This window comes from Aquarana catesbeiana, linkage group LG05, assembly GCF_042186555.1.
Source record: "Aquarana catesbeiana isolate 2022-GZ linkage group LG05, ASM4218655v1, whole genome shotgun sequence".
NCBI lineage: Eukaryota > Metazoa > Chordata > Amphibia > Anura > Ranidae > Aquarana > Aquarana catesbeiana.
Window position 1 is genome coordinate 168,706,572 of NC_133328.1, and position 12,026 is coordinate 168,718,597.

At 37.7% G+C, this 12,026-nt stretch overlaps 1 protein-coding gene and 1 pseudogene across 1 annotated transcript in view; one reads left to right on the plus strand and one right to left on the minus strand.

Annotated features, from left to right (window-relative positions):
• The window catches only part of COL6A6 (collagen type VI alpha 6 chain), a 418,546-nt gene extending 407,095 nt beyond the window's left edge, over nt 1–11,451 (plus strand). Inside the window, exons 39-40 of the mRNA XM_073630332.1 lie at nt 3,815–3,975; nt 7,064–11,451. Of these exons, the coding sequence (XP_073486433.1) occupies nt 3,815–3,975; nt 7,064–7,083 (181 nt within the window). The 3' untranslated portion in view covers nt 7,084–11,451. The remainder of the gene's footprint in view (nt 1–3,814; nt 3,976–7,063) is intronic.
• Nucleotides 6,857–6,962, minus strand: LOC141146420 (U2 spliceosomal RNA; annotated as a pseudogene).
• Nucleotides 11,452–12,026: the final 575 nt, after the last annotated feature.

The window sequence follows — 12,026 nt, forward strand, 5'->3', positions numbered from 1 at the left end:
GGCGTTGTACAGTTTAGCTGCTTCATCGAATCTTCTTTGAACATTCGACAGACACCATAAGCCTTCAATGACAGATTCGACCTTTGGATTTTCGGACGAATGCAATTTTTAAGGAAAAACGAAATAAATAAAAACGAATTTCGGGAGTAACTAAATAAATTTATTTTTCGGACGAAAACGAAATTCCTAAACAAAATATTTCAGTGTGCACGTCTATACAATAATGGTTTAGTTCTCTGTTCTAAGATCCTGTTATATGTAAGAGCTGACAAGGAGCACTGGATGATTTCCTCTTGTGCTGTGTATGATGCCGCTCTTATTCTAAGGTGGAGTAATGACGGGGCAGAAGGATTGGCAGAGTTTCTTAGCCATTGAACCCGTGGCTCCAAATTTAACTCCAGCTTACAACTTTGCCTCTTCAATATGTCAATCCAGTGAGTGTGTAGGTGGGACCTAAGTTGGGTACCGTGTAATGGGAGGAAATACTCGCACACAGTGTATAGAGCACTAAGCTCTTTTAAATAACTCTTGCACAGTTGGTTTGCAGCAACAGATAAACTGAATTTTAGCACTGATGTCAACAGTCCAGAGAATATACAGACTCTCAGCATTTACAGTTTATGTTACCAGAGGACAGCTTCTGTTATCAAAGATAGTGTCCCTTCTGGGCTTAGGCGAAGAACGTTCCTGCAGTCTGCACTTGCTCCATGTCTCCATGCTGCTTACTGTAGTATGCATAATGAAGAAGGAGTGTTCCCTGAGCTATCTCACCTTGCCAGGAACCTGACCCTGAGCTATTCACTGTTCTGCAAAAGCCAGTTCCTCTCCCTGCCATTCACTTGCCATAAGCATGCCAAAATTATGTGGAGCCCCTTATTTAAAAGGTTACCTCGCCCAAGACGGCTGCCAAAGGGCACCAAAGGTTGCAGCATCCTATAAGACAGCTGCTCTTTCTGAGACATCAATGAAGTTCATGAGGGAGCAATTTCTCCTAACAAACGCTATTCCATCTGTATGATGGCACAGCACCACCTACTGAATGGAATAAAACCTGCACCTACACACTAGCATACAAAAGAGTATATTGGGTATGCAGTAGATTGGGTTAATTCAGTAGCTAAAGTTGATTCTAAGAATTTCCAGGGGGGCTTAATGCGGATCTTGCACCCTGCTGTAATGCTTAAAAAAATGAAAATATGTGGTGCAAAAAAGTTAGATAATATACTTACCTTTCCCCCAGCTTGCTCCAATGATGTCTAAGTGAGAGTGACATCATTTGGGGGAGATCCTGGGAAATATTGCGTAGCCCAAATCTCTTAAGAAGTCAATCCTGCACTGTGCTTCAGTGGCTCCTCGCAAGATTTCAGTTAATAAGCATCCCCTGGGATCTCCACGGCCAGAGGGTGATGCATTGTGGAAGCCAAGGGAAAAGTAATTATATTATCTAACTTTTCTCCCACAAGTGTTTTTTTAAGTTTAAGTGCAATGTCTTAGCAAGAGGGAGTGGTTACACTAAATAAGCACACCTTGCCTGCTTTGCAATGTCCACTTTAATGGGTTCTTCAGGCATTGTAATGTAGCAGAAAACAGTTAAGTTGCCTAATTTTCAGCTCAGCTGTGTAGCACAGACTATGAAAAAATGATGCTAAAAAACCACCCCTTATGTATGAATCAACTCATGCAATAAAGTGATTATGTAGAGGAGATCTAAACAATTCGTCAAGCTGACGGGCTCCTTCCCAAATAGCACATAAAGATGCACCTGAACAAAAGAGAAGGGGACCCAGGTGGTCCCAAGAATGCCAATGAAGGGAGAAGTTACCACATAATGAGATCAAAAAATACAAAAAACTTTATTGAGACATCTATGTAAAAACATGTGATAAGGGATCTCACATCTGCGGACCTAGGCCACACAGGTGGGATCCATACCTCCACAGTATAAAGAGACCATATAAAAATAAAAAAACAAAAAACAACATTGTATTAAAAATAGACAGTGGTGGGTCGACCCACCTGCCCCTAAATACCCCTTCCAATTCCCAAGACCCCCCAGGAGACCATACGAATATATTGTGGGTGAAGAAATGGAGTCCTTGGGGCTGCTGACTTGAATTGCCGTCACCCTGTGGTAGGGGTGCAGCGCAGACTCCCTAGGGAGCTGCTGATTTGTTGGGTCCTCCTGCTGCACCTAGTGGTGACTAACCTTGAACCTAAACTCACCGACACACCAGAAGTGTAAAGTGGAATTTAATTAAAAAAGAAAGCATTTAAGGAATATTTTTGTTACAGCAATATGGCAATACCAAACAATATAATAACAATCTCAAGAAACAGCTATAAATGACAACTGTGAGCTAACTGTAATTTTAAATGCTACTGGCCAGTATGGTCTAAGCACAGTCTGCTGAAAGTGGGGCCCAAACTCATGTTGGAGTGCCTTAGGGAGGGGAAAGTGCTCCAAAAGTCCTAAGCTGTCTCCCTGTGTGACAGCAAAGTATTTAAATAACAGGCAGAAAAGTAAAAAAATACAGGTAGTCAAAAGGCCTCTCAGTACTACAGTCTCCTTGTTCCCTTGAGGCCAGGCGAGAGGTTACCCCACACATGGGGCTCACCTCTCAAGCCAGTGCCAGTTGGATTCATAGGTTTCTTCTGCTCTGGAGCTCTCAGTCCCCTCTGCAACACAGCACAACAGATTTGTAGAACAGCCCAAACAAATAATGTGATGCAAGACATGCAGGGTAAACAATCAGGAATGCTGTTCTGAAATAAACTTACTTTTACTTGGAAATATAAGTTAAAATTATTTTCTGTAGTAGACAACATAAAATCTTTGTATGCTTTGTTTTTAAAAACAAAATTAAAAGAATAATTCTTATGGAAGAACTGGATGATTAGAAAGTAAGAGGGTTATGGAATTAAAGGCCACAGGCCTCAAAGAAATTATTTGAGTAGGTAGTTTATAATGTCCCTGCAGAGAGTAATGTCTATAAATGCTACAAATGATCTAAGTTTTTACTTCAGTTACTGGATCATGTTCTGGTTAACTCCCAAGCAATAAAGGGCGCTTGCGTTTGCTTATCTCTATTGCTTATTACACATTACAATATTTACCCTGTGTTAGTGAGGCCTTATAGTGGTGAAAATCCTGATACATCTGAATATGAGACACATGTGCTTGCATGTGCTTAGTGCATGAGTGTGCATCTCAGACCAAAGCATATAAAATTATGGTTGAGTATAGCTTAGTATAAGTAAAAAACATTGGGTAAAGTCTGTAGTTTCAAGTGATCTTTGAGGGGTTGTGTACAGCAGTGGAGGAAAAAAGGCAAATGCACTGGAGTCTGCCGTCTATGCATGGAAGGGTTAAGCTGGCCATAGATGGATAGAATTTCAAATCAAAATTATTGAGGAAAAGTCTTAGGAAAATTTGTATGAGGATTCTAAGAACACTTGAATGTCATTCAAAAGATTTTGTTTGCTTTTAACATTTGATTTTGGAATGAATGGACTTTCCCAAATGAAAACCACATACACTGTTCGAAATTTGTTTGTTTGAGAAACATTTTCCATCCTGTTCCTTTGTCGTCACTGCGGTTGAAAACGAATGTCAATTTAACCTTCTAATGATTAGAAAAGCAAACACACTTTCTTAGAACATTCTTTTCCTAAGAATTTTTGTTCCAAATGCTACCCATCTATGGCCAGCTTTAGTTAGGATTTCCTTTAACAGAAGTTCACTTCAAAGAAACATCAAAATAATCAAATTGGATGATGTGAGCTATCATATCATCAACATATTGTTTCTTCACAGATCATATGAAGAAGAACTGGGAAGTGAACTGCACCATCGTGCATCAATAAACTGGATGGCCAACGATGAAAGTGGTGACTTTAACAGCATGGAGCCTCTTTTGTCGTTGACACTCGATCCAGTAAGCTCTCATAATCAAAGTGAACTACCCAACATTTCTGGTAAGTGAACAGAATGGAATTTGAAATTGGATTGTACAAAAGCTTATGTACAAAGCCTTTTTGCGCATTAGGAATAATAGTAAATCATAAGTAAAACTCATTAACTTGAGCAGGACCCTCATAACTTTTATTTGCATTTATGTATGTTTACTTATAACTTATTTTTTTATCATCATTAGAATTAATAAACATAACATGTACCTGCAGATATAATAATACTGACAAAATAAGTGAAGCTTATCTTAACTGAGCTCTGACTCAGACACCAAAAGCTGCATTGTGGGATAACAGGATGGTTGTGACATGCTCTCCTATACCAGAAGTACACAGTATTTCTCAGGGCTCTGGTGTCAGATATGGATAATAGGGGAGTGCAGAAAAAGTGCCTCTTAGGTATTACTTTCCCAATATTTATGTACTGTATGTGTCTGCTGGCCTACCCTCAATGCTAAACATCTTACTGGGATAGATAAAGAGCACAAATAGCCTTAGTGGAATTGTGAATTAACACAAATACTGTATATCAAAATTCATACTTTTGTTTATTGACGGAAAATCAACAAATATACAAAAATCAAGACTACAGGGCTGACCAGGTACCTGGCAGATTCTTAGTATTTACCTAGAATATCTAGTATGCATATAGGCATACAGTATACACATATATAAACTCTGTTGTACATGGATACCATTTCTCCACCTACAACAGAAGAACAAGCAATATTTTAAACTTTTTTGGCTGTAATATATAATGATAGAAAATACAAAACTTTATTACATTGCTTATTAATGATGGATTTTCAGAGCACTTCTTTAACACAATATCAAGCCAGTTCAGCTGTTTTCACCTAACTACTAGTTATAAATAGGGATGAGCTGCCAGTTTGAATATTGCTTGTTCAGAAGTTCGGTAAACAATTAAACTAAATGGATGTTCGGCTGAGCAGAATCTCTGCTGACAGTGGGAAGTGAAACATGCAGCCTGGCTGGCCAATAAAAGGGAATATGATTGTGTGCTTCAGTGCTCTATGCAATTTGTATGACAATCCCTTGCCTCCTAGACTGGAAAATGGCCAACTGAGCCAACTGCTCAGTTTACTGATTTGACAAGCTAGAGTGAATGCTGTTGTTGCTGTTGCTGTTGTTTTAGTTATGGGTGTATTCCTCAAGCAGCAAATATGAGATGCCAGCTGGAGCTTTTGTTTATAGTTAGGAGAACACGTTCGCTGGCCAAATAAAGCTGTACATTAGACATGTGCACACTGAAATATTTAGTTTCGGAATTTCGTTTTTGTCCGAAAAATACATTTATTTAGTTACTCCCGAAATTTGTTTTTATTTATTTAGTTTTTCGTTAAAAATTGCATTAGTCCGAAAATCCAAATTAAGGTCGAATCTGTCATTGAAGGCTTATGGTGTCTGTCGAATGTTCAAAGAAGATTAGACGGAGCAGCTAAACTGTACGATGCCGTATAGTTTACCTGCTCCGTCGAATCTTCTTAGAACTTTCAACAGACACCATAAGCCAAAGTACGTGTGTACTTAGTTCTAGCTATTTTACTGCTCCTCCTCTTTGGTTACAATCAGCCAATAACATTCATCATCATCATTATTTTTATTTATCTTTTCTCCCCTACGTCGAATCTTTTCTCCCCTACGTCAAATCCTTTCTCTCTATGTAGAATAATGTTGGACTAATAGAGTTAAGGTTAGGCACATTCGACCACAGGTTTGCTGGACACAGATTGTTATTGTCATCATCATGTTGAATCTCCTATCTATATCGAACTGTTGTAGCAACGAAAACAAAAATAAAGCATTTGTTTAGGTCGGATCTTTCGTTTTTCGGATTCTGCATTTTCGTTATCGTTTGTTAAAACGATAACGAAAATACCTGAAATTCGGACGAAAATACATTCGGACGAAAACGAATGCACATGTCTACTGTACATTCACTGGATCGAGTCTTCTTCACAACTGCTCACATCATATATGGATTTTCTATGTCTTTTGCTCATGCAGGGGAAAAAAAGCTAGAGGTTTGTTTAGATACCACCCCCCGCCCTTCCCAACAACACATACTTGGCTTTCCTTCTCTCCCCGCCTGGGAGTTAAGAAAAAAACAGAACTTCCAGATATGGAGGCATGCATACGTAACTCCATGTGACAGTGCAAAACCTAGAACAAAAATTCCTAATTGAACAAAAAACATGCATGTGAAACACACACTAAAAAGTGCACTTAAGGGTGTGCTTCAGTCCACCCCCGTGAAGGAGTAGGACCTTTACCCTGACCCCTGGTGCACAAAGCTCCTGATAGGGACATAGGTTTACATGGTCTGCCTAGCCAGAAGGCCTGGCAGACCCCATTCTTCTAGGACAGCCAAAGCCATCCATCGAATACTAGGTCAGGGGAGCTCTCTCGAAGAGAGACCCCCCAGGGGCAGGGGTGGAAGGAACCTGAGGACCACACATCCTCCCCCTAGATGTCAGGGCAAGCCCGAGGACTCACACCCTTCATCCGTGAGAAAACACACACAAAAGTGACCAACAGAGGGAGAAAATAAGGCCTGGTAGACAGAAATTGCCTCTGGAGTTAGCCCAAAGGCCTAGCCCTAAAAGACGCTGTGCAGAGGGAAAGCAAATTTGGTGCTGTGACCATGTGTTCTGTTCACATCGTAGGGTCCCACACCCAAGTATTACTAAGAGCACTCCTAGGGCGACCGCTCCCAGGGGGCACAGACACCACAGACATTCTGCCCTCCCAGTCTATGGCCAGACAAGGTAAAACTATCAAATCAGGAGGTAATGGGCTCTTCCAGCTTTCCCAGGGGAAATACTTTCAAGCCCCAACTGCCTGTGGGCACCCCGGTTTGTGTTCCAGCTGGTACTAACTTTCCAAGCCCCCATGACAGCACAGAACCTCCACCAGATCACTGATAAGAACAGATACTACACTTGATCTTAGCCAAAAGGCAGAGAACCGATATCTGTATAAGAATTATCTATTAATCCATTTTTCATATGAATTTACAATATTTTGATACAATTCATTGAAATAACTAGGGTAAATCCTTTTTTTTTTTTAGCTAATGGAGAAGAAAGGTGAATATCTAATGGAATGTGCATACAGAATAAAGAAGAATGCAGATTATGAAGAAAAATGAAACAGGTTAAGTCTCAGGACATCATGGAGCAGAAATCAATGTCACCAAAATATATTTTAAAATGTTTTTTTTTTTTTTTTCATAGCAGGGCTGGACAGATTACAGTACCCAAGTATCAAATGTTCCAATTACCTATTTGAGCCCTTTGTCTTCTGACTCCTAAACTTGACTGACCCTACCATGCGTTCTGCATTTATCTGTATACCCCAGCTTTTAAAAAAAAATGATTGAAAGAAAACACATTTTTTTGATACAAAATTTTGTAGTGTGTTTTATAAATGCATTTTTTTCAAACCTATTTTGATTTCCGTATTTTTGTGCTTACATGTTTCAGAAGTGAAGGTAAAACACTGTCAGAAGTTTTGTTCCCAACACTGCTGTCAGTGGAAACAACACATAGTGATCCAGTATGAAATACTACAATCTGTTAACTTTTAAGAATGGATCTTAACATGTAATGTGATTTTCCTGTGCTACATAAAGAGTATAAACAGCTTCATGTGCCATCAGTGTGAAGAGACCCTGATACAAAAGACTATTAAATAGACTTCAAGTTTACCTGTATCTGAAAAAGTGTGCATTGGTGAATAGCTGTGACAATCATTCACATATAGATTACTGTGACAAAATACAAATTTTCCATATTATACTAAGTCATTGCCAATATGGCTTCAATACAGAGTATATGGCAGAGATTTCAAAAGCAGATGCTATGTCTGCTTCCATATCATTCTGAGGACTGTACACGATCCCTAAAAAAAAATAAAACTACTTTTATATTGGTTACAGAAATAGAAGCATGTGCTGACTTCCATACTTAACACTTGATAAAATTGCAAACATTAGTACTGTAAACCATTATCAGCTTATACATACAATGGAATCATTTGCACTATACTGATTAAATATTTCAGATGGAGCTGGAGTGTGCTTTTGTATGCTTGCTATTTGCTTTTTATAGCAACTCTCTTCAACCCATTCCTGTTTACTGAGTGAGTATGGGTGTGGGATCCTCCCCTCGATGCCCATACTGAGGCACACTTGGAAGGCCCTCATGATTTGCCTAACCAGCATCACCAATAGCCAGCAGTTCCATACCTTCCTCAGGCCTTATGATAAAAGACCCTAAACGCAGACTCACCCAACTCAGTACTGAACCAGTTGATTTACTGTACATATATACATACTTTGTAATCCCAATGGCGGGGGCACATGCTTTTGTTGCAAACACATAGAGAACAGCATAGATGTATGCCAGCATAGGGTATGCCAGCGTTATACATTTCAAGCCAAAGGAAAATGAGTAGTCCCATTAGTCCTGCACCTCTCATTTGCTTCCCATCTAAGGGGAAGCTATAAGAAGCTAAAGCTTCAAAGATTACACCTTTGCAAGCTCTGGTACTTGCACTGCTTCCCATAACTCCTCTGGCAGACTTCCAGACTATATACATAGAGCCCTCTTACCCAAGATGCACCACACTGGTAAGGGCAGGGCAGGCAAATCATAACTATCTTTTGTAAACCCCATTCACTACCCTGGGGACCTCTAGAAGGTGCTTAGGCACTTGCACTGCCTACTCTTAACTACAGGGTTCCCAACCCCTAACAATGACATCATGTCTTGCCTAATTTGGGGAACTATACTGAATACCTCCATGCCCCTACCCTACAAGTATAACATTAATGAATACAGTTTATTGACAATGTTATTCTTCCTTCTCTTTCTAAGATCTGTCATCACATACCCAGGCTAGTGTAAATATGTCTTTGGCTGGGTAGGACTTAGTTAAATGTGTGCAGGAGTTGAATTCTTTAGCAGTTTAGAATCTGTTTTTATAGTTTATATTTGACTGCAGTACAGAAGTCATGATTTATGACACCTAGAAATAAGGCCATTAATGCAAACAAGAATTTGAAGATTTCTCCTAAGCTGTTCCCATGATCACTCCTTACCAAACTTCCAATCTCATCTGCTGATCTAACTGCATGCAAACCTGAACGTTTAAGATGTCATAATGAGCATCAGCTTTCTGACAGATTTTAGGTACCCAAAAAGCATACATGTATACACAGACATGTACCTGGCAGATAGTTGTACATTTATAAGGACATTCATAAAGCTAACAAGGGCCTAAAACAATTTTTTGGGCTAATTAAAAATATACATTTTTGCTAATTTGTTAACAAAATAGCAAAAAGAACATCAATATATGTTCTGAAAAAATGCACATATATTATTTTTCAATGTGCAGACAATTTTAGCTTGTAACAATAGAAAGCGTATCTAAACATAAGTACAAAATATTATGGTATATTATGCAGCTTACCAGTCCTTAGACTTAGTGCCTGCATTCCTTTTTTTTCCGGCTTTTTTCTCTTTTATTTTCACCTGATGAACCTGGAAGTAACACACTTCCTGTTTTAGGGTGACAACACTCAGTCACTATACTATATGAAAGAGCAGCATTGTCACCGTGACAGGACTCCAGAAACCTCCCCATTTCCTGTCGTAACAGAGGAGAGGGGTTGTGTAGTCCTCAGAGATAATTCGGAATAGACATGTGCACTGCCAAAAAATTTGTTTGTTTTCGTTCTAATTTCATTTGTTTTGGGGGTTTTTTTCTGTTGTTCGGGTCATTCGTTATGATCGCAATTCGTAAATTAGAAAAATAGAAAGTCTGAAAATAGGAAAGAAAATCCAAAAATTCGAAAGAATAACTAACTAATAATAACTACCTATTAAATTATAGGTATTGGAATTTCCTTTCAAATTTGGCTGTTGGTGAACATAACGAATACGAATTTATCCGACATTTCGAATTATCCAAAATAACGAATGCTGCATTTAAACAAATTGAACGTAACAAATTAATAATAAATAATAATAATAATAATAATAATAATAAAAAGGTTTTATTATTATTGTTATTTATTATTATTAAATCATTATGTTCCATTCATTTAGATACAGCTTTTGTTAATTCTGATAATTCGTAACTTTGGATAATTCGTAACTTCGGATAAATTCGTATTTGTTACATTCACTAACAGCCAAATTTGAATGGAAATTTCAATACCTATAATTTAATAGTTAGTTTAGAATTTTCGGGTTATCGGATTTTCGATTTTACGAATTATTGGAAAAATTTGTTAAACAGGTTTTCCTTAATTTGGATATTTCCGATGTTGTCGAAATTCGTTAAATAAATTCAGAACTAAACGAATTGCACATGTCCAATTGGGAACAATGCATCTGATAAGACAGAACAGGCAGAAAGCACACAAAGTTATTATCTGATATGATTTCTGGATAAACAGGTTTTTTTTTGCATTTATCCAACAGATATCACAAAACGTTTTCAGTGGTATTTTTACCAGACCAAAAAAAAAAAAAAAAGAAAGACGTTCATTATTAAGGTTTATATAGCACTTATTAAATGTTTTCCAACGAAAGAAACATTTGGAAGCTCAAACTAATTTAGCTAATCAGTTCACTAGGAAACCGTGATATCACTGCAAAAAATAACTTGTTCCACTTTAGCTGTGTACTTCCACTTTTTTCTCCTCATCCTCTCTCCATATCTAACCTACTCCTTATCTTGAGCTCTTTTACAAATTTTCTCTCACCTATTGCAGTAACTAGATAATGTCCGTTACATATTTAGTGCTATGATACACTCTCAGAATCGTCTAACTTCCTCATACTTTAATTCATGAGTTTTTGATTTATAACTTTGACTGCAAATGTTTGGTTTGCACATTTCTAATAAATATCAAGTTGTACAAACTACTGCAGACACTCCATATTATTTGTTGTCCATTCAGTAAACAAAATATCTGAATTATTGGTTAGTGCAACAAAATCACACTTTACATTGTATGTATATGCATTTAAGAGGTACATTTTAATGTGTGTAGCCGGATTGAAGGATTTTAGATTGTCACCATCCAGTACTAAAACATGGTCAACATTTTAATTTTGGCTTATTTGTTACTGCAAAGGATGCAGGCCCCTTGTGCTGGAACACAAAAAAAAATAGTATATTTTTTGTAACTATCACAAAGAAATATGTTATTACGGAATGGTATGTATGACTCTAATAGCATGTCCACCTATGATCTATAAATCATGAAAAAATACAAAAAAAATATTTTCATAGATGAATGAGTTGATCTCAAGGAACAGATGTTACTTTTACAAATCACTAAATCTAAAAAATTGGCAAATGTTCGGTTTTAAAATTGTATGTGTCAAGATGTTTGTTGTGAAAAAGCATAATGTGACGTTTGAAATAAAGTATGAAAAAGAATGCTGATTCCATTTTATTATATTTAAACTTTGATTGGTTATGAGAGATAGCCGCAAAATTAACAAGATTTAGCACCATTCATTCAGGAAATACCCTTATGCAAGCCATTGTGTTTGCCCAGGATGTGGTTTAAATAAACTCTACTTTAACAATCACGACAAATGATTTTAGGATACGACAGAATCAGTTAGTAAAGTCAAATCTTATTGCAATATATCAGTTACTCTAGTAGACTTCTACACGTATCCCTCTGGTCCGTCCACTTACTACAGTCATTACAACATTTTGTTTTTGACATTATGGATAACTCAAGATGATGAGAAGTACTCTAAGACAGGACCAGAAATTTGCAAGGGGAGATCTCACTTCTGAAGTCTTAATGTATCCTCAAAAGACAGTATTCTGGCGTATTCATCTTCTTACAAAAACCCCTTTCCCATGGAAGGCCTCACCTTTAAGGCAGCCTTTTTGGTCATCACATCTGTTAGACACTTTTCTTGTTTTGCACAAGGACAAGGTGGTTATGAGGCCAAAACCTTCCTTTTTGCATAAGGTGATTACTTCCTTTCACCTTT